This window comes from Helianthus annuus, chromosome 10 (assembly GCF_002127325.2).
Source record: "Helianthus annuus cultivar XRQ/B chromosome 10, HanXRQr2.0-SUNRISE, whole genome shotgun sequence".
NCBI lineage: Eukaryota > Viridiplantae > Streptophyta > Magnoliopsida > Asterales > Asteraceae > Helianthus > Helianthus annuus.
In genome coordinates this window covers 40,806,879-40,830,954 of record NC_035442.2, presented here as the reverse complement: position 1 = coordinate 40,830,954, position 24,076 = coordinate 40,806,879, and the positions used below count along the sequence as shown (strand labels likewise).

Here is a 24,076-nt window from a genome sequence, read left to right as displayed (position 1 = left end):
AACGTTTGGACTAATCCATTCAGTGTTTACGATGTACCCGCGCCGCAACGCGGGCGGGTCTTAACCCTAGTTTTTATTAAAAAAGTAAATACATAGTCCAAACTTTTACAATTTACAACACATTTACTTCCCATCTGTTAACGAAAAAAGGTTAACCCCGTTAGTTTTTAGGGACTAAGGTGTTACAAATTGCAAAAGTTTGGACTAAATTTGTTACAAATTGCAAACGTTTGTAGCTATCTAATATCTATGTACTTTCCAATAAATATTTATCAAAACCAAAATATTAATATTGACATGTTACAATCTGATAAATATTTATCTAGACCAAAATATTAATATTGACATGTTACAAATTGCAAAAGTATGTTACTATCTAGTATATATTGATATTGACATATCACATAGACCAACCATATAATTAACTCAATAAAAATATAGCTTCTATTTTGTAATGCTCAAAATTATTTTACATGAGACAAAGAGCAAACAAATACTCTTTCCAAGCCCCCACTATATATAACTTAGTAACTTACATTTGCATAACACTGAAAAAATCTCCCCCTCTTTTTTAACCTACAACACTCAAACCTTGATCTCAACACAGTTTATACAACAAAAAATCACTAAACTTGGGGTCCCCTTTGGATCTCTTTTCTATACAAACCTAAAAGACGCGTTCGCCAGTAGCAAAAAGGTTCCAAAATATGGCTGTGGCGAAATACAAGCAAGCTGTCACGCTTAAGAAAGCTTGAAATGATCCCAGCCACTGCACAAAGTAACCTGTCCCGATCGTGCTGATTATTGCAGCAAATGTCCCAGCAGAGTTCGAAATTCCTGTTTAGTTATAGAGAAAAATATGTCAAATTCTGAGTGATGCAAATAAACAAACAAAAACAGTCATACTAGGGGTGTGCACGGTTCGGTTCGGTTTTATGGTAAACCGTAACCGAAATGTTTGGTTTTTTGGAAACCGTTCGGTTTCAGCTTTTTTCAGTTTTAGCAACAGTTCGGTTCAGTTTTTCGGTTTTGGAACAAAATTACGTAAGATTTAAAAATAAAAAGTATAATCTAAAATTTAAGAATCTTTCTTAAATGTTTACATTTAAGTTATTATATTTAACCATTTTAACTAATATCGTTCACGTAAACCTAACATTCTATTCTATTTTTATGTTTCTCCAAAGTTTTTATTAAGAAATTTTCTTTTATAATACTTTAAAGATCATTTAACTTTTATATTAAATTTTGTTATTTCTTGTAGGAAATAGATAAATCATTTCAATTATAAGTAAACATGTTAATGTTTTTATTATAAAGAATAATGGATTTTAATAATCCCAACTATTGCCCGTTGGCCAGCAGCGGTCCCAACTTTACAAATTCCCACTGACGATTCCATCTTTTCACATATTGGCCTTCAATGGACCCTGACTAACAGAACCCTAACGGCGTTAGTCTCCGACCGTCGGAAAAACGTTTTTGGTCGGAAAAAGGTTCCTAAAGATCCAATCTATGGTTACAAACAGGTTTTGGATGAAAACTTTTGAGTTTTCCGGCCAAAAAGTTGAGTTTTCCAGCCAAAAAGAAGTTTTTCGGTGAAAAAGGAGTTTTTCCGACGACCTTAATAATTGGGGCTATTACTAGAAAAGGTTCCTAAAGGTCCGTAATAAGGTTACAAAGAGGTTTAAGACAAAAATGTTGAGTTTTCCGGCCAAAAAGGAGTTTTCCGGCCAAAAACGTTTCTTCGGCGACTGGAGACTAACGGCGTTAGGGTTCTGTTAACCAGGGTCCATTGAAGGCCAATATGTGAAAAGATGGGACCACTAGTGGGAATTTTTGAAGTTGGGACCGTTGCCGGCCAAGTGGCAATAGTTGGGATTATTAAAATCCCATTATTCCTAATTATAAATACTTAATATTCAATAATAAAATTAATAGATAAATCATTTGAATTACAAGTATACATGTTAATGTTTCTATTATAAATACTTAATATTCAAGAATAAAATTAATAATTCCTACTAGCATGGGTTAAACACTTAAGCAACTTAAATTGAACATAAAAATATATGGGTTGGGCCTACTATTGTAACTTATCAATTCGGTTCGTTTTTTCCGGTTATCCGAAAACCAAACTGAAATTTTCGATTATTAAAAATCCAAAAACCGAACCGTCGGTTTTTGTTTTGGTTCGGTTATTTCTTTTTTTGCTCATCCCTAGTCATACATGCAAAGATGCTGAAAGTACATACCATGAAGAAATCCTGCATATTTGGGTGCAATATCCTAAAAAAAAGAAGAGAAAAGTAGAATGGTGATTAGTATCAAACTAACTGTTTACTTCCGAAAAAGAGAAACTGCCTTTTCTTTGAAAGACTTTAAGTAGTAGTAATTATAGTAAATTAAAAAAAAAAAAAGGAATAAAAGACAAACATTAATGGGAGATTGATCTTACTTGCATATTTAACAGGAATCCAGCTTGACTGAAAGAGCTCAAGCTGAGTGCCACTGTAATAAACACCGAAGCAACTGTCGGTGACTTGGCGTAATTCAAGAAAAGCAAAGCCAATCCTGGCCCGATAAAACCAATCGACTGCAAAGCCCAACACGATTCAATCAAATTTAGATAATCACTACGTCGTCAATTTATGACAAATGTTGGCTGTTATAATATGGCTAAAATGTTATATTACCTGCATGACTTTTCGGACAAAAGTCAAGGAGTATCCTGCTTTTAATAAATAATCAGAAGCAGCACCCGCAACGTATCCTGAGAACGCCATTGTTCCCCATGGGACCGCACTAAACCAAGCTGCTTGCTTTAAGTTTACATTAAATACCTACACACACATCAAGTAGGACCCACTTAGTGGACCACACATTTACAAGCTCTTTTCTAAGAGCATTAGATGTGGCAATTCATGGGTAAATGGGTTTATTTGGATCATAGTGTCTCTAACAGGTCAAATGGGTAAGATTAAAAAACATAAATATGGCAACGTGCTAGGGGTCAGATGGGTTAAATGTCACCCAAAAGGAAGTAAAAATGCATAACACCTCTAAACTGTTTTGTTTTAAAAATTCATTTTAATTATAGTAGTTTTTTTCCTAATTATATATAAGACATCTACTATTAGTAAAGTTCAAGAAACCAGAGTGTCTGTGGTAAGTCCGACCAATAATTCTTTGACCCGTAATCCAACCCGCCCGTTTTGCAACCTCCAGGGAGCATTATTCATTATGAAGAGTAGCTTATGAATAAGAATCGAAAATCCCGAGGAATCAATACTCACGGTTTTAAAATAAACAGGCATCCATGAGAGGAGAACAAAGTATCCCTGCAAACATGAAAATACAACATAAACGCTTGAAGCAAACCAAAACCCATAGATTAAAATAATATTTACCCATAATACATATATATATATATAAATATACAACAGTTATAAGTATTTGTGTTTATTTATTTTATTTAAAATGGTAAATTAGATGTTGTTAACAGGATAGGGTAAAATGAGAACAACTCAACAGAGAGAACAAAGCTAATTTTTTTTCCCAAAAACTATATAAAAATTAACCTTTTCAGAAACTATATAAAAAATAACTTTTTCAAAAAAAAATCGGATGCGTGAATTTACATCAGCGTAAAACAAATTTACATGTGTGTAAATGTTGACATCACGGACTATTGTAAATGTTCTTTACATTAGTGTAAATGACGATAAAAGCCGGCTCGACAAAAAAAAAATCTAATAGATGTGTTAGTTACGTGTTCATCTACGTTTGTGCAAAAAATGGTGGAAAAACCCATACATGAAGTAGGATTTCCACCTATGGTTCGCAAGTTCTCACAACTTAAGGTGGTTCCTAATTGAACAAAATCCAGTGTTCGAAAGGACAAATACGACATTATGAAATGGTAAATAAGATATTATTACAATAACAATAAACTCACCCAATTGTTAGTCATGTTAGCAAAAATGATGGCCCAAGTTGGCATTTTCGATAACAACAGGCGTAGCGGAGGGAGTTCTCCCTTCTTTAGAGGAGTTGCATTTGATTTTCCTGCTTGAATTAATCGCAATTCAGAATTGCTTATTGTATGACTTTCTTGTGGGTTGTTTGTGACCCGAAGTGTCCACGTTGTTAGCCACATAAACCCGAGAGACGAGAAAAGAATGAATGGGCCTGTAAGCCCGATTGATGACATTACTATAGGCGTTAGTACCAACCCCACAACATTACCAAGATGAAATCCACCCATAGATAAACCAACAGCGGTAGCGCGTTCGTTACATGGAAACCACCTAAAAATGTGCACAATTTTCAGAAAAATTGAGTTATGTGTTACCTAAATGCTCAAGCACAATTTATATGTATATATATTGAGAATAGTAACTATATGTCTCAAAATGGGCAGATCGAGTTGGATTGGGTTGACCGGAACACTTCTGACCAAAGTTTTTGCAGTTTTTGATAAATAATTGTGTCAAATATGATTAAAATGGTAAATTATTCCAATAGTAATCTAAACTTTTTGAAATATTATATTTTAGGAGGTTCGACCCTTCAACCCATTTCACCGTCTTCTTTTGAGCTATATATAGAGAAGAGATCATACGAAAACTTGTAAAATACTTGAAAACTTCGAGAAAACCACTTTAAAAAGGAATTTTTTTCAATATTATTTTTCCATTCTTTTTATAATATATGTTCTATTTTTTGCAGAAATTTGAAAAATATAAAACAAATATATATGTAGATTGACGAGCTACATTTATGCATTGCTCGTGAACTACATATATACACAATTTACTTCATATATGTAGTTCACGAGCTACATCCTAGATCTACATAGACTTCTTTTTTTACAATACTAAACTTATTATTAAATGAAATGAAATAAAAAATTGATTCGTTGGTGGTAGTTTTCTCGGTTTCCAAGTTTTTAGTGGTTTTCTCATAAACCTAACCCTATATATGTATAGGTGTGTGTGTGCGCATATATTTTATTTTACCCGTTGGAGAGAAAATACGTAAGTCACGCTATGCACTTGCATATCCATGAATAGTTTTTTGTAGTGTGAAAACAAAAAATATAATAGATTGTTGTTATCTTGCACTCCTATAAAATTTGTTTGTTACAATAATAGCCAAAACTTTTGGATATGTCACTCCCCTACCATCTTTACAAATTTGTCTTTCTTTGTTTAATGTTTACTAAAACATTAATTCTAGGATTGTGACATATACTTAAAAAAAGGTTTAAAACATCATGCTTTTAGAACAATAGTAAGCTAAAATTTATTTTATATTCCCATGCGTAAAACGAGCAAAACTAATAAAGAAAAAACCACAAAAATCCATCTATTAAAACGCTTAATATAAGACCATGGGGTATGGTGGGGCGGGGGTTGGGGCTTGGGTTGGGCATTGGTTGACATGTGGAACGGGGTGGCAGACATGGGAAACCCACAAGAACACACGGTATGGTGGGCGAGGGTTTGGGGGGCGTGGGTTTGGTGGGCTTGTGGGCTGACCGGCTGGGCTGACCCGCTGGGCAGACCCAATAACACAAATTTAATTTTTTTAATAATTTTAAATAAAGAAAATTACAAAAAAAGAAGATTACAAAAAAAAAAAATTCCTAACTTTTATATTTGTTTTTTTTATCTCTTTTCTCAACGCCAAGACTATTTATAACTCGTCACCCTGTAGGTGATCAATCGGCTGGGATAGAATTTTCAAATCATCCCGTCTTTGTTTCAGGGCATCTCTAGTGGCATCTCTAGCTTCTTTGCTCCTTCGTATTTCGGCCCTTTGTTGTTGGAATACGTTGAATGTATCCAATTTGCATGAAATGTCATCCAACTGGTCGCTGTAGATTCCCCTACGCGAGCTACTGGACGAGTGGGTGGTGGGCTAGGATTATTTTCTTGGAATCCATACGGGTTGCTCGGGTCAAAAGGACGGTTGTAAGGATGCATTTTTTCGTTTTGTAGTAGGAGAATTGAAGATGTATAGAAGATATGGTTGAATGTGGTAAAAAATGGAAGTAAAATGTGATTTTTATAGTGAAAAAATGGAAGAATTTTTTTTTTTTAAATATAGCCGTTGGCCAACGGCTAGCCCAACGGATCTTTTCTTTTGCCCATTCACAAACCGCCATGTCACCTTGGTCCCCCGCCCCACGCCCGGCTTGAAACCCAAGCCCCAAGGGGCCACGCCCCAACCCAAGCCCCATACCCCACGGCCTAAATGAAAATATTAAGCAAAATAAAATAGCATTTACCTTGATAAAATAATGTTCATTGAAGGCATAGCAACTCCTTGTGCAAGGCCAAAGAAAGTACGGGCCGCTAAAAGGCTCATTGTTGAATGATTTGCGGCCCATGGAGTAACAAGTGTTGCTAATGACCACAAGAATACACCCCAAGCTATCACCCGTTTCCCGCCATATTTGTCCACCAATGCTCCGCCAATAACAGATGATAAAATGTATCCCCACAGAAAAGATGACTATTCACAAAACAAGTGCATAATTGTTAGTTAGTTTTGAATGCTTATTTCCCTAAACACGAAATGAACGTGCACTCATAATTGCTGCAAGGACTACCAATTTCACATAAATTATAGAGATACTTACTAAAACTAATATATAGGTCACTCAAGTATGTACCTGGTTCAATTTACAACCCCCCTCCCGTCACCCCGAGAGAAAAAGTGACAAGCCCCATTTAGTATGTGTGAGAGGGGTGCATTTAGTAGCACCCTGTAATAAAAACACTTAAACACTACCTAAAATTCTTTTTGTCCTTTCAAGATTTCTATATACAAATAGTGAGGGTAGGTAAAGACTAAAGAGGCACTATTAGTACTTGAAAAGTTTGCACGTTTTATATAATGTTGGTGGGGATCATCAAGACTTGAATCCAACTTCCACTCCTGTCTTGACAAGTGTCTCATATTCTACAAGTCATGGCTGCTAATGACTTTTTCAAACTTACACAACTACTTACATAATCATGATAAATTACTTGCTCATATTTTAATCATGATAAAAAAAATCGGGCAAAAATGGTTTCCTTGGGAAGATTGGTGTCGTTTTGAAATTCGTGGGTAGTTTGTAATGTAATTCTATAGTGTTTTGGTGTGTTCGTTGTACCATGTAAATTTGGCGGGTAGCGTCTTGCTACAATTAATAAAATAATGTTTTGTCGGCCGTTCAAAAAAAAAAAAAAATGTTTACAAGATTCTTATAATTTCTCAAGGTTTATGATTGGAGTTTGGACCCATTTCTTTCACATCATGTAATATTCCTCAAGTAGCTGCCATCAACCTTTCCAAGTCCAACAACCACAAAAGATTGAATAAAAGTCAAATATCCCTAATCTATTGAATAACACTATGCATTGTGGTTTAACTAAAAAGTGTAATAACGCCACTGTCACGTAGACAATGGTTTTTAACTAATTCACCATTTAACTATCACATTATCGTTCAGCTAAAAGTTATAAAAAAAAAGGTGATTGGTTGATTTTAGGTGGCCCCCACACATAGCAATGGAAACGCACGTCATGGGCTTGGCGAATCCATCTTTGGCGCCCCAGGACGGTGTGTGGAGCATTAACAAGCCGAGGTGGCAGTGGCATTATATCATAACACTTAGTCTAGAAGTCAATCAAATACCCCAAATCTATACTATGAAAACACAACCCAATTCAATATGCAGCACACCTAAACTTGAAAGATCAATACTTTAACAAGTAATTAGTACAATTATGCAAATTTAAACGTGACCAATGATTCTTTTTCTTAAAATATAATCATCATCATACTCGATAAATCCATCAATTCAATGATTCTTTTTCTTAAAATATAATCATCATCATACTCAATAAATCCATCAATAGCAAAGCTAAGGTAGGGTCTGAGGAGGGTCTACCATGTGCTGGCTCGATAGTAGTTTTGCATCAAGTCTTGGATACAAGACACATAACACTCAACAATCGGGACAAAGGCCGGTTAGTGCATGTACCGTTCTGTCTTTCTTAAAATATAATAAAAGCTTAAAGCTAAGGGTATACGGGGCACCAGGGGGGAGTGGCTTCGGTGACCCAATTCCCCTAGCGGGAACACCGCCGCCATCCCTGCAGTGACCCAATTCGGTGAATGGCATCGGTGGGAGGTTACCGCGTGAAGGGAGAGAGAGGGGGGTGGCCTACAAGCTTTTCAACCAATCAAATTATTTTCTTTTTTTTTCTTTTTGAATAAAAAAGCAAGTCCCCTAAGAGAGGAGTGCCGGCATCAAATTGAGGGTGTGAGGGGAGTTTAAGAGAGGAGTTGACGTGGCGCGTGCTGATTGGCCGTGCGTAAGAGAGGGGACTCTCCGGGAGTGCCCATCTCACCCTAATAATAATCAAAGGGTTGAATACTGAATACTACCTGCACAATGCCCAAGAAAGAACTGTTCCACCCATGTTTAGCAGCAAGAGGAACAACAGCCACGGACATAATAACTCTATCAGCATTACACAAACACATAACACACGCCATTAAAGCCACCACCTTTAATCTTTCCGGCATAACAAAATTACTATCTTGCCCTCTCTCTATCCCCTCCGCCGTACACCTCACTAACCCAAATCTTTTTATTGTTTCTCTCTCTACAACCGCCTCTCTGTTCCTCAAGCCGCCACCTTGCAGTGACAAATTCCCCCATTTCTGTTTGATATTATTGCGAAATACGAAAAGGGGTTTTCTAAAATGGATTGAATTGAAATGGGTATTCGACAGATTTGAAGATCTTGCAGTGGATTTCGAAGTGATTGCAGTGGCAGCCATGCTGGAAAGTTTGAAATGTAAATGAAAATAATTTGATATTGAGTATGAGATCAATCACAAATGGGTAGTTGATAATTGTTGTTATGTGATGAATGTGAGAATGGTGGATTTTGGTGGCATGAAATAGGAGTTGGGAGGTGGAGGGTTATTGAATTTGACATGTGTGTCGACCATGGTTCCTACGTGGCAACACGTGTCAATGGGTCTACCATTTTGACATGTTTCCAAGATTTGTAAATACCCACGTTTCTAATTTACCGACAATTAGGGGAACATATATTTTTACATAAAATCTAACAAAAGCATGCCCATACATAATAAAAATCAAGAAAATTAAGAAAATCAAGAAATCAAGAAAACCCTATTCAAAAGATTGTCAAAATGTAAACTTTAACACAGACTTGCTAAAATTGAGTTGGAATGTGAAGAATCTTGCAGCAGATTGTCCGGTGGGTCGCCGGAGGGGGGAAAGTAGTGAGGTTTAATAGGGTGTGTGTGATTTGGGTGTGTTTTTAAGAGCCATGCAGGTGGTGGAAGACTGATTTATAGTGATGATGAGGTTTATATTAGTTTGGTCTAATGTTTGCGTCTTTTTCAGGTTATGAAGCTCCAAAGTTGAGGTATGTTTTTTTTTTGAACGGCAAACACTCCTACCAAGATGCTAGAGCACACACAAAACGAAACAACATACAAAGATTACAAAATAAAGTTGAGGTATGTGTTGTCGAGAAGAAGATGAAGATGATAGGGGTAGGGTGAGAGTGGGATAGGTTGTGGGGTCCACTTGAAATTTAATTTATTAATTAGATTTTTATTTTTTTATTTATTACATGTCAGGATACTCTCTGTGGTTTGCCCTTTTTAAGGAAAACGGTATTTTTGTTATTTCACACCATCTTAACTGAGAAAACTAACTGATGTTAGGCACAGGGACTATCCGGGAACGAAAATTGAAAAGTTGGGGACTATAGCTGTAATATTAGAAAGTTAGGGACTAAAGATGAAAAAGGGCAAACCACAAGGACTATCCGGGCATTTACACCTAGCCAACTACTACAGTATCAGCTCGGTACCGTACTGATATCGAAAGTATTCATTCCAAAAAGGGTATTAATAATCCCACATGGAAAAATCTTATTCTCACATAATGTATACAGACTGTATACATCATGTGAGAATAAGATTTTTGTTTGGTCGTATATAATGTATACGACACCTTTATACGGGCCGTATAAGATTATACAGCCCGTATAGTTCGAATTTCGTATTTTTTTTTTGTCTTAAAATTAACACACCACTCCCCTTTATCTCTCTCTCTCTCTCTATATATATATATAGATACATATAGAGAGAGAGTGTAAAGGATATGGAAATAAGATTTTAGTGGTGTGAGAATAGAATAAGCTTTTTTTTTTTATTTTAACTGTCTGACTCGACGTATTATTCCTCGATACGCATGCGACTAGAAGTAAGATTCTTCGATTTGATGTTATATTACTCGATTCTCGTGCCAGTTATGCGATTAGATGTTATATTCCTTGATATTTGTGCGAGTTATTTGATTCGACGTTAGATTCCTCGATTCACGTGTTAATCATTTGAAACAATGTAATATTCCGTAAAAACATCTATATAAACGACACTAATCTTATTTATTTCATTTTCATTCAACTTCTATTTATTTCTTCGATATTTCTCTGTATTCAAATTATATTACGTTATCAATGTCGTTTTGGGGTGACAAAAACTTTTTTTCGGTAGTGACTCGGCTAGCAAGTCGAATCAGGGGAGTCATCAAAACAATCAAAATAGCAATCCGGGTTTGTTTGATCTAAATGTTCCGTTCGGTCTCAATCTTGCGTCTTGCAAGTCAGGATCCTTGGGGTTTGGATGTCTTTCAGGGTAATTATGCTGTTTATTATCCACCCCCGCCCGTTAGTTTTCAATCTCCTCCTGGTAGTGGTGGACCGCTGCCCGGTAGTTTTCAATCTCCTCTCGGTAATGGTGGACCGTCTGAGGGTCCAAACGGTGACAAGTTATATAAGTAAATTATACTATGAATCAAGGATAGATTGTTTTGTTATTTGTCACACAACTAGTTTTTGCCTTGCCCGCGTTACGGGGCAATAAGCCGAATATTTCTTTCACATGTACGTCTGTGTTTCGGTAACTTTGTACATACTACTAATAACACAATCTCAAAAAAATTACATCGAGTTAACCAATTAAAACAAAACGCTACCATACTTTTGCTATAAAAAACTAAATCGATGGAAAGATTATAATTTTAACTGGGGCAAAATTGAAATTTTTCAGGACAAATAAGCGTGTGCCAAGCAGCCGCCTGGCACGAATAAAAATTACATCGGGTTAACACATTAAAACAAAACAATACTATAGTTTTGTCCAAAAAAAAAAACTAAAAACGGTCACATGACTGTAATTTTACACTGAGGGCAAAATTGTAATTTGACAGGGAAAAAAAAAACAAAAACCGTAGCAAAACTGTAGATTTAAACTGATGGTAAAATCGTGATTTGACTGGAAGAAAAAAAAAACAATGACAAAATTGTAAATTTAAATGATGCAACTTCGTAATTTAGCTGAACCAGTAGGTCACGATTTCCCTCCATGTGATTTGTAGTGTATATAAATATAAATAAATATTTTTATAAATGTCAAGTGGGCAATCTATTTTTAAAGCCTGGTAACCTATAATAATATCATATCATCATGGCGTTGATTTGGGGGAGGGGAAGAGAATTTAGGTCTAAAAGATATGGGCTCTGAGTTGATGGGTTCTCATTTGGGCTGTGGATTTAGTTAGATGCCCCTTTTCGTTTTAAAATTGGCTTAATTTACGTATATTTAAGTATTTAGTGGGCTTTTTATTTATTTTACGTAGATTCATTTAAGTATTTAGTGGGCTGTTTATTTATTTTATAATGAGTAAATTAGAATTTATTTTATTAAAAAAATATCTTGTTATAATGAGTAAATTTTAAAAAAAAATTATCAAAAAAATATCTTGTTTCAAAGTGTTGTGTAACAATCACGAGTCACTGTAAAAAAGGACCAGAGTGTCATTCAGATTTTAGTTGTATAGATGTATGTAAAAGAAGCACAAGGTGTCACGTGAAGAAGCCGTTTGGGGTTAATGGGTTGTCATTTGGGCGTAGTTTTAGAGAATTTAATTTAGATAGCCTTTTTAGTTTCAAAATTGGCTTAATTTTGGTAGATTTTTAAATATAAAGGAAGAGATATAAATCATAAATTTTAATTATTGTGGTTTCATTGCATTTTAAGGGAAGAAATATAAATTAAACCTGACCCAGGCCATTTCCAAGCCCAAGATTAGACCTAGAAAGCACGTAAATCGGTTAGGCCCAAAACAACATGGTCCTATCACTTTTTTTTTTGTATTGTTATCCTTTTAGTTTGTTGATTATTTCTGATGTACTCTTTATTCTTTACTAATAATCAAATACTTTTAGGTTTTTCTTACAAATATTAATTATATACTAGTTGACATTTCCATCAAAACTGTAAGTTATTGCCCAAAGTTATGAGAAAGCTAGCCCATAACACGAGCCCAACATGGTAAGCTTTAAATAAAGAGTTAAATGCCTTTTTAGTCCCTATGGTTGGCCATTTTGCCAGTTTAGTCCAAAGGTTTGAAACGTTGCCATTTTAGTCCAAATAGTTTCAAACGTTGCCATTTTAGTCCACTGAGTTAACTTTATCCGTTTTTCTGTTAACGAGAAGGACAATTCGGTCATTTTATATAGCCGAATTGCCCTTCTAGTTAACAGAATTGTATATTAAATGATCGAATTGTCCTTCTTATTAACAGAAAAAATGAATGAATTTAACCCAGTGGACTAAAAAGACAAGGTTTGAAACTATTTGGACTAAAATAGCAACATTGCAAACCTTTGGACTAAACTGCTAAAATGACCCAAACCAAAGGGACTAAAATAGCATTTAACTCTAAATTATATACAACTAAATAGGTGTATGAAGTTACGAGATGGCTAACCCATAACACGAGACCCAACATATAGTACTAAAACCGCAAGTCGGTCTCTGAAGTTTAAGACCGTTGGATGACAATGTAATACTCTAAACCTTGATGTAACAGTTATAAACGTGAGAAATATGAAACTTGTATCTTATATCCTGTCAAAGGAGTAAGTTACAAGTAAAATGACTATTGGGAATACGAGATGTCTAGACGAGCACTTATTGTTATAAGACATTGTTTAATAATAATAGTAATACTAGTAGTAGTAGTGGTAGTGGTAGTGGTAGTGGTAGTGGTAGTGGTAGTAGGAGGATGAGGAGGAGTAGGAGGAGGAGTAGAGGGAGCAGTAGGAGCAGTAGCAGTAGCAGCAGTAGCAGTAGCAGTAGCAGCAGCAGCAGTAGTAGGAGGAGCAGCAGCAGCAGTAGTAGGAGCAGCAGCAGCAGTAGTAGGAGCAGCAGCAGTAGTAGCAGGAGCAGTAGCAGTAGTAGCAGCAGCCAGCAGCATAGCAGCAGCAGCAGTAGCAGCATAGCAGCAGCAGTAGGAGCAGTAGCAGCAGCAGCAGCAGCAGTAGTAGCAGCAGTAGCAGCAGCATTAGTAGGAGCAGCAACAGCAGTAGTAGGAGCAGCAACAGTAGTAGCAGGAGTAGTAGCAGTAGTAGCAGCAGCCAGCAGCATAGCAGCAGCAGCAGTAGCAGCAGCAGCAGTAGGAGCAGTAGCAGCAACAGTAGTAGCAGCAGCAGTAGCAGCAGCAGTAGCAGCAGCAGCAAGCAGTAGTAGCAGTAGTAGTAGCAGTAGTAGTAGCAGTAGTAGCAGTAGTAGCAGCAGTAGCAGCAGTAGGAGGAGTAGGAGGAGGAGGAGGAGGAGGATGAGGATGAGTAGGAGGAGGAGTAGGAGGAGCAGTAGTAGCAGCAGCAGTAGCAGTAGCAGTAGCAGTAGGAGCAGTAGCAGTAGCAGCAGTAGCAATAGCAGCAGCAACAGCAACAGTAGGAAGAGCAGCAGCAGCAGTAGTAGGAGCAGCAGCAGCAGTAGTAGGAGCAGCAGCAGTAGTAGCAGGAGCAGTAGCAGTAGCATAGCAGCAGCAGCAGTAGCAGCAGTAGGAGCAGTAGTAGCAGCAGTAGCAGCAGCAGCAGCAAGCAGTAGTAGCAGTAGTAGCAGTAGTAGTAGCAGTAGTAGCAGCAGTAGTAGTAGCAGCAGTAGTAGCAGTAGCAGTAGCAGTAGTAGCAGCAACAGCAACAGTAGAATAATAACAATAACAATAACAATAACAATAACAACAACAACAACAACAACAATAACAATAAAACAATAACAATAACAATAAAACAATAACAATAACAACAATAACAATAATAACAATAACAATAACAATAATAACAATAACAATAACAATAACAATAATAGTAATAGTAACAATAACAATAACAGCAACAGTAACAATAATAATAATAATAATAACAACAACAATAACAATAACAATAATATATTTGGCTATGTTCTGTTTTTAATAAAAATTCAGGTTAAAGCATAGAGGAATGTGAGCTTATCCCAACAACACATCTGTAATTCCATTAAACACTATGTTTTAAAAAGTTATGAGAGTAAAAACAAGATTTGAGCTAAATTATAATGATCAACATGGTTTTTATTATGCATACATTGTTCCTGCACTCTATTTGTTTCTAGTCGGTTTTGGTCAAAACCTTGGCTACAAGGAGTTCTCCTGTTTTACAATTAATAGTCTAACATATATACATGCATAATTGATTGTAGAACCAAACAGTTTAGAACATACACATTCATAAAATAGTCAAACCATCCAAAGTCAAATTGCCTACATAAGCATACAGAACATGTCTTAAACCTAATAAATTGTCTCTGAAGTTACAACTAAGTTAACATTCATACATCCAACATCAAATTGTCTTAACAACCTTAATCCACCTCATGAAACCATCTACACGACACTAATGAGTCTGACTTGCCCTAGGTGCACCTTGTGTAGCATTTTGTGACTGATGACCATTGCTCCCACATTATCCCTTACAACTTCTCATGTTTTGGCCCTAGTGACCACATTTGCTACATGTGGAGGTGGTGCCCTTCCGGGTCATATTCCCGCCAGTTTCAAAATATGCTTCAACTTCAACCTCACCAAATGTCTTCCTTCTTTTCTTCTTAGGCCTACCAACCTACAAACAATTGTATTTAAATTAGTATAATTTTAGCATAAAAAACTACTAGTGCATGTAAAGTTACCTATTGTGATGCTTTTGGAGGTGTTAGTGTTGTTAGACATCAAGAGGGTCTCCATTTGTCTGGCCTTGGGATTAGTTTTATGACATTCTCATAAGCCTTTATCCAAGTATCCAACCAATACACTCCTGACACCCACTCTCCCGGAAGACCAACCCTAATATCATTTCTAACCATGTCCCATATAGCAGCAGTTGCATGCTTAGATGGCATTCCCATCAGATCCCATTTCTCACAAGTACATGTTTTCCCCTTCACATCAACCACGCACCGAGAACTCATACTGTTAACCTGGTAATGATTATCAACACATTTAGTTGTGATGCTTCTTCCTTTATCTTGTTGTACACCTATGTAGCATGGGGAGTTAATGAACCCATAACTTTAGCGATTATCTTCTTAACATTCACAATTTGTTTGATCATGTAAACTCTTATGAACTCCGATGTTGAACACCTCACATATGTTGTTCAACAAGATGTCACACGTAGCCCTCTTAGTGAAGTGAGCACGACACCAACTGTTTGGTGGGATTTGTTTCATCCATTCATGGAGTTGAGGTTACGCTTTTCTCACCTCTTCCATATCATTTTCCTAATACGACACCAATGTCTTACTAGCCACTCCCCATAACATGTTTTTATACAAGTCACCACACCATTGTTTCTTTTTTTTTTTGTCATGAATATGCCTTAAACAGTAGCGTTGCTCTGCACGTGGGAAAACCTTTGACAAAGCTGGCACAAGACCCTACAGAACATTAAAGGAACTGTTAACCCCAAAACAAGAAAGATAGATTAAAAAGGTTACTTATATTACCTTTTGCATGTCTGAAATGAGTGAAGTTGGTGTATATTTGGTAAGTCAAGATCGTCCCTTAGGAACCCCATTCCCAAGATTTTAAAGTTTCAACCTCAACTAAAGCATACGCTACTGGGTAAATACCGTTGTTACCATGAATCCCAACAGTTGTAAGAATCTGACCAGGTAACGAAACTTTCATGATACAACCATCTAGACCCAGGATATCTCTTTTAATTGTCTTGAAACCTATCATCATTGATGCAAAACAAAAATAACATCTTTTAAACTGTTTGGTAGGACTACTAGGGTCAGGCCCTGTATCAATCTTGATTGTACTGCCTAGGTTTGTGTAATGCCTCGCTTTTTAGAACTTTCCCCAATTAGAAAGATTGCTTGTATTTCTATCTTTGGAAACTTGTATTAGTATCATATTCATAATCCACTCCCAATTTCACAATTTGAAACTTTGATTGTAACGAAATTCATATTTTATATATACTTGTTACTCGTTCAATCGATCGTTTAAATACATATTTACGCAACCTCATGCTTATTATGTATACAAATTCATTCATTCATTTATTCATAAATTACATTATTGCATTACACCCATATGTTTAAAACACTTAAGACCGACAAAATACGCTATAACGACAAACTTGAAATTCGAACAAAAGGGGAAAGCGCCTCTCATGTGAAAGGCCCTCTCGCACGAGAGGCCCCTCTCGTCCGAAATACCTGTCAACCCAGCTTCAGCCTATAAATACCAACCCACTTCTTCATTTTTTTCACTTCTACAACTCCGAAATTCTCTCTAAAATTCTGACTTCGCACACTCGAGCTCAACTACTTCCAGCAACTTCCTGAGTGAGTTTCAACTCACAAACACTCTACTTTTTCTAGAATCTTCTACTTTTCTACTTTTTTTTTGCAAGAACTCCATATCAAATCAGCTGGTACAACAGATTTGCCTTGGCAATCTGATAACAATTCTCACTATGTTGAGGACCAAGCTAAGATTTGGAGTTTAACTTTCAAACCTTTTTACAAAACAAATTTTCCGTTACTGAACTTGGCCGAATCAGAGACTCGTCGAGCTCACGAACTAAGTTCATAGTTGTGGGTTAGTGATAGAGTCGATTCCAGCCAAGAAGATGAACAGTTCAACCAAAACCGAGTTGATTACGTCTCGAAACAATGCCTGTCGCCCGAAAGGCACCCCTCTCGCTCGAAAGGTTAATCCTTTCACGCGACAAGGGCCTTCCTCTCACATGAAAGGTTCTAGTTTCATTAGTTCCGACATCTTCTAAGTGTTGAATATTCCTCAGATCCTCATTTTCGATATGAACAATTTTGATGTAACAGTGTGTGAAACGTGGATGCCTTGGTGTTAGTGCAGTAATGTCTATCGCCTTCGTCAATCCGAGCCGTAGCGAGAAACTGAAGATAACGAGTCTTTATAGTGTTATATCTAGTCAAAAGGCAAGGTGGCAATCTTGTAATTAATGAGAAGTTTCATTAAAAGCCTTGGCCTATAAATAGGGAGTTATAGTGTTAGGTTTAAGACTTTTGCTCATTTGGGAATTAGAGAGCTAATCTTAGAGAGAGAAAGTCTAGAGAGAGAAAGTTCTCTCACGTGATTCTCGGCACTTTGTACTCGTCATAATCAATTGAATCACGGTTATAGTACGTTCTTGTGTGTTCGGTCACGCACGTTCACGGATTCCGCACGTCGAACGTGTTGTTACGCAATCGTACGGTGTCAAAACCGATCCTACAAGTGGTATCAGAGCTCAGGAAGAAGAGTTTAGCTTGATATCATTAGTTTTCTGACTTCTACACCTTCTTTTTCAATCTGAACAAGTTTCTATGGTCAAAATGGTTTGAGTTTTCACAGATTGTACAAAACAGTATAATAACAAAGCCTTGAGAGTTTGAGACCATAATTCGGCTTAATAGTGACAAAAATGGAAAATTTGTGATTCCGCTTGAACGAACTTTATAGGTTCGCTTGAAATATTCAGCTGATTTCGCTCGAAATATACTATTCCGCTTGAAATTGCAAGTTATTCCGCTTAAAACAGTAGTCCCGCTTGAAAGACCAGCTGATTCCGCTCCAAAATGCTATTCAAGTGATTCCGCTTGAGAATATTATTCTGATTTCGCTTGAAAATGGATGTCTGTTTAAAAAAAAAACCTGATTTCGCTTGAACATCACAAGTGTTTTCGTTTCAAAAGTCTGATTTCGCTTGAGATTCATATTCCGCTTGAAAGTGAACTTTTTCGCGTCAAGATCATTTCACGACAACCGAGTGTCAGTTTATTTCAGATTATTTGATACTGTTTAAACTGATTGTGTTTGTTTCTTTTGTCCAGGTGATTGAAGATATACAACTTGTGAAATTGTTTGAAGATGTCGAGCAGTGGTGAAGAATTTTACAACACATTCTACAACGCGTTCACTTCAGAATCGACAAAAAGAAGATCTGATATGAGAGAATATTCGAAAGAGATTTCAGAGAATTTGAAATATGAGAATATGTATGGAAGTTAACAGAAACCACCGAAATTAATGAAGATTGAAGATTATAACTGGTGGAAAAATCGTTTTGAGGGTTGGGTAAAAGCTTTTGCTCCTGAAAGTTGGTTAAAATTGAAATATGGATATATAGAACCAGTAAAAGAAGGAGGAGAGTTGATAGATGAAAAAGAATTCACAGAAATGGATGTAAAAAATATTGTAGCTGAATACAAAATGATTACATTGATAAAACAGTCAGTGAGAGAAGATATCATTTCGCTACTTGAACAAAAGAAAACATCAAAGAGTTTATGGGAAGCTTTAGAGAGAAAATGTGTAGGTACTTCTGAGATTGTGAAAAACAAAAAGAAACTGTTACGCAAAGAATTTGATTTATTTGGTTGAATGAAAAATGAATCTATTTGTAAAATGATCGAGAGATTTGGGCATCTGAAAATGGAGCTGGCAAGACACAAAATCACATACACTCAAGAGGAGTTGGTCGATAAATTGTTCCATTCGTTGCTGAAGAGTTGACAGTGGATTTGCTAATTGAAAGACTAGAAAGCCACGAGTTGGAGATCAAGAAATCTAAAATCAACAATTCAGCCTATCAGCAGAATGTGGAGTTGTATTACAGAGGAGAACTTCCAAAGGCTGGATCCCCAAGAACAGCATTTTCTGCAGAAAGTTCAAATTCTGTGAATCATGAAACTCCTCACAGTGGTTTTCACGGTGGATCTTCTTCAACAACTTCAAGCCAATCTGCATCAAAGAATTTATTTCAGTGTAATATTGCAGTGGATCTGAAGAATGGGCAGAATTTCAGTGAAGAGTCAGCAAAACAACAGATGGTATTTTTAGCATCTGTACTTGAATCGTATGAGAGCCTTGTGGCAGGCAAGATAGGCAACACTAATCTGACAAAGGAAGACTACGATCAAATAGATCCTGAGGAAATGGAATTGATCGACATAAGGTGGTGTATGGCCAGTGCAGTCCGGAGAGCTCAACGTTTCATGGAGATTACAGGAAGAAAGTCTATTGGTGGACCATCTACCAAGTTGGTCTTTGACAAGTCTAAAGTGACATGTTTCAAGTGTAAACAGAAAGGTCACTTTAAGCGTGAATGTAGAAATGCGTATGCTAATGATTCTGAAAACCCGTTCAAAGAAGATTACTACAAGAAAGCGATTTATCATCAGAATAAATCAGAACCGCCAAGATTGAAGCAGCCTGAAGAAAAATCAAGAGCTCTGGCAGTTATTCATGACGATGAAGGTTACGACTGGAGTCAAGATTTCCCTGAAGAAGATTGTGTTGGACATGCGTTTGTAGCTAATGTTGATCATGATTTATGGTGGAGAAGAGATTACGCGAGATGGGAAATTGAAAAATTAAGAGAACCATTCAAAGAAGCCCAAAGAGCCAAAAGATGGAATGATGAATTGGAATGTTACCTGGCTCCACAGGGTAATCAGGTTGTTGACCCATCAAAGGTGGATTTTGAGGCTGTAACAAATTTGATTCCAAAACAGGCTACTTTCAACACAAGAAGGTTATCTGATAAAGGATATTTGCCGGATTTGTTGAACAAGATAAAAGAAGTTTGTGATGCAAGTCTACCGAAGGTGGTAGAAATGAAGAAAAGGAAAGAAAAAGAGTTGAAAAAGCTGGTTGAAGAAATGAAAATTATGGCAAAGAATGATGTAGGAGAGGAATAGAAGATTGAAGAGGAACAGAAGATGGAAGAAGAAGAGAAGAGAGAAGAAGTTGAAAAAGCAAAGAAAACCGAAAGTTTGACTAGGTTAAAGATTGAGAATTTGAAATCTGCTAGTGATGAAGGTGCTGGTGAAGAGAAGAAGAGCTGAAACAGACAAAGGCAGCTGAAAACACCGATGTGCCAATCACTGAGGTAAATTCTGATTCTAAAATCTTAAAACTGACTGAACAATGCAAGAAATGCATGGAAATATGCAGAGCTTGTATTGAAAAGGATGAAATAATCAAAACAAAAGATATTGAAACAAACAAACTTGAAAATGTTTTCAAATTAAAATATAAAGAAATGATTGAAAAAGAAGAAATTTTGAAACTAAAGGTTGAAAAACTAACACAGAAATGTCATGGTCTTGAACATGAAAATAAGATTTTGAAAGAAAGGTGTACAGCTAAATGTGTTGATTGTGTGGTGAAAGATAATAAGTTTCAAGATTTTCAAAAAGATTATGATAATTTGAAGAGGTCAAGTCAGAGAGTACAAGAGGCTTATGATACTTTGAAAAAACAAGTTAAAAGTTTTAATGAAAGATTGTTTGCAACTTTAACAACCAAAGAACTGTATGAGAGAAAGTTTAAAGAAAAGCAACTTGAATTAAACAAGTGTGTTGATGAAGTTGTTAATCTCAAACAAGTTCTGGCTGAAAAAGAAAAGATTGTTACCAAACTTCAAAGTTATCATAACTCTTCGTACATTCTCTAACGCATTTTCAACATCACACCAGATGATAAAGATAACAAGAATAAAAAGGGTATTGGTTCAGAGTTTCATCAGGTTCCACCACCATTGAGAAACAATTATACTTTTTATGATGAGGAAAAGGTGGCAAAAGGTTTGAACATAGTTGACCAATTACCTGAAAGTATCGATGTGACTTACTCCAAATCTGATGAAGCTAATGATTCAGAGGTGGTAAGTAAGGTTGTTGAAAGTGTTCTGAAAGATGAGTCAAACAAAGGTAAGTCTGAATCACATGATGAAAATGAGGGAAATTTTCATGATGGCTATCTTAAACAGTCAAAATCTGAGAAAAATTTGAATGATGATTCAAAAGGATTGGTTTATACCATGACTGGATCGGACAAATTATTCTTAGATGTTGTTTTCCCAATTCAGAATGTGATCTCAGAAAAGGTTGATAAGGTTTTCAAAATGGTTGAAATTGAGAAATCTCAAATTTCAAAGTTTGCTGGTAAAGGTCGTAAAACTTTTTATAACAAACCTGATTTTAAAAAGAAAAACATGAAGACTGGGTTGGGTTATAAGAAGAAACAAAGTTGGAAAAGAAATGAAATACCAAATTCTCAAACAAAGATGAGTTTTGTTCATGGAACAACGACAGAAGAAGAGAAAGAACTAAAATTTAGACGACAGTCTAATGACGAGTTTTTAGCTCAAAAGAAAAAGCAACAACCACAGGTCAAAGATGTGTCCAAGAGAACATGTTTTAAATGTGATCAAATTGGACATCTTGCACGAAAGTGTCCAAATCTGAAACCTGTCAATGTTGAGATAAAAAAGAAGCCTGAAAATGTTGAGAAACAAAAATCTGAGGGTGTGAAACAAAGGTCTACCAGATTTGATTCGAAACAAACTTGGAGGTACAATACAAACAAGTTTGCTTCAAATCAAATTTGGAAGTCAAACCTGAATATGTTCGATTCAAGACAGACCTGGAATTCTCAAACACCCAGATTAAGAACAACACAAAGTTGGAAAACATCAGTTGATATGACAAAACCTCAACAGTTTTGGAAACCAATTGTTGTTCAAAAACAAAGTGTTCAAAAAGACTCACATTTTTACAAAAGAGGTACTCCAAAAGGACAGAAATGGAGTGCTAAGAAACAGATGACTTTTGTAGAAGAAGAAAATGTTGAAGTGAAAATTGATAAAATCATTGTGAATGATGACAAAGAGTTTCCAGCATTGAATGAAAATTATTGTGTTGAAATGCCTAAGGTCCAACAGACCTGGGCTAAATTGTTCAAGTAATTGATGTAGTTTGAATGTGCAGGTGCTCAACAAAGCCGAAGATTGTGAGAATGGAAGTTGGAGCAGCCTGGCACAGGAAGAGGTTGCTGGACCCTGTTTGGTTGAACAGGGAGTTTATCGGTTTCTCTGTAAAAAAATGTGTGTTACTTGAATATGGCGAAACCCTCACGGCGGAACAAACATGATTACTTTCACAAGATTGAAAAACGGTTTTCAAAATGTCGAAATTCAATGCGTTGTAAATCATGGGGGTATGTTATATTTTTTGTAAAGCAGAGCACAAAAAGCAGAAAATGGATGGCGAGAAATCTATCAGCATCGGTTATCAAATTTTTTTTAATGATTTTGTATTTTAGGGGGAGAAAAAAATTGTCATCAGAAAATCCAAAAACATTAGAAAATTTGAAAAAGGCAAAAGATAAAATTCGAAAATTGAGTTTTTGTGTAAAAAGAGGAAATGATAGTACATTAGTAGACAGTTACAGTATGCTAAAGAAATGTAATGATTAAATAGCATTAAACAGTCTCGCTGATGATATGCCGATAGGTTTTTATACATTTAGTAAACTTTTTCGGGATATAAACCTAAATTCAAACACTTTCTTATTTCGTGGGGAACACTACTTGGATATATAGGTAACCCCTGAAATCTCGTTTGAAAGGTCATTTTTTCTGAGATATTAGGTCTTTATACTCAGTGATATCTGGGGTATTATTCCAGGACTTCTGCTGAATGGAAGTTCTGACCTAGTCCCCGAATAATACTTTTCGCATTGCTTGAAATACAGCGTCGCCCTCAGCAAAAATGATGAAATAATAAAATTGATAATCATTGCTGTTGAAGAAAAGATCCTCTAAATGGGACACACCTAAAGTCGAACCGTCATCTCTCTGCTGAACGGAAGTTCTGACCTGAGCTCTCACGGTTTCGCAATTTAACCCCTTGCAGATATCATCTGTGGTATACTCACCTGTAAGACTGAATATTGGGATCTGGATACAGGAGTATATTCAAGAGGTGGGACACATGAATGAGTTTAAGTTTTTAAAACATCTAATTCGTATCCTGAATCAGTTGAAATTTGTGTGAAAATTTAAGTGGATCAGTATATCGACAATCTAAGTGAATTGTTTAATTCTTAATGTGTAACTAAGCTCAACGGTACTTGTGACTTGTCAAAAACTGATATGATCCTCTGACGCATACTCAAACAAAAATATTGTCTGTAAATATGTTTGTACATATTTCTTTATTGCTTTATGTTTTCAGAAAATACAAAAAGATTTTTGTTTCTGTTTTATTTTCGACAACCGATGTCTGAAATGCTGAGTTTCAAAATCTGAGTATGATGTTTGTGTTTCTGTAAATAAAACAAGTTCATTAATTTGAAACTTGAATCTTTTATAAAAAATCAAAAACAGTTTGTGATATCTCCAAGGTCATTAGTTTGGACTTGGATGATTATTTGTGAGGGAGTTGGATTCTTTAATGCTGCTAAATCATTTAGTTTGTTGATAGAGGGAGTGGATTAGAGAATTTGATTGATGATATGAAAACATTGTATTTATTAATGTTTGAGTGATTGCAGATAATCCAGACTACGATCCCGAGAGCTGAGTCTAAGGGGGAGTCTGAAGACAAGCTTGAAACAAGGGGAAGATTGTAGATGGAAGCTAGGTGTCGATCCCAAAGCACGGAAGCTTGACGAAAGGGGGAGCCTGAAGCTGATAGAAGAAGATAAGGATTGATAGATGCTTACAATGTTACAATTTGGATGAGCAGGAAGAATGATCAAGACTGAAGATGTGTCATGCTAAAGACTAGACACTGAAGACTTCGTCAACATCCAAGG

The 24,076-nt window shown here is 36.1% G+C and overlaps 2 protein-coding genes across 2 annotated transcripts; one reads left to right on the top strand and one right to left on the bottom strand.

Annotated features, from left to right (window-relative positions):
- Positions 1–570: 570 nt before the first annotated feature.
- On the bottom strand, positions 571–8,940 carry LOC110884459 (probable anion transporter 3, chloroplastic). Its single transcript, XM_022132167.2, has 8 exons — positions 8,449–8,940; positions 6,296–6,522; positions 3,959–4,310; positions 3,297–3,341; positions 2,697–2,843; positions 2,459–2,596; positions 2,256–2,289; positions 571–837 (listed from the first exon to the last, which is right to left on the bottom strand). The coding sequence occupies exons 1-8, from the start codon at positions 8,845–8,847 to the stop codon at positions 668–670; spliced, it is 1,512 nt and encodes a 503-aa protein (XP_021987859.1). The 5' UTR covers positions 8,848–8,940; the 3' UTR covers positions 571–667.
- Positions 8,941–13,183: 4,243 nt separating this feature from the next.
- LOC110881011 (uncharacterized serine-rich protein C1E8.05-like) lies at positions 13,184–14,391 on the top strand. The gene is made up of 2 exons (XM_022129402.1): positions 13,184–13,640; positions 14,387–14,391. Exons 1-2 carry the CDS (start codon positions 13,184–13,186, stop codon positions 14,389–14,391), a joined length of 462 nt encoding a protein of 153 aa, XP_021985094.1.
- The last annotated feature ends 9,685 nt before the right edge of the window (positions 14,392–24,076 follow it).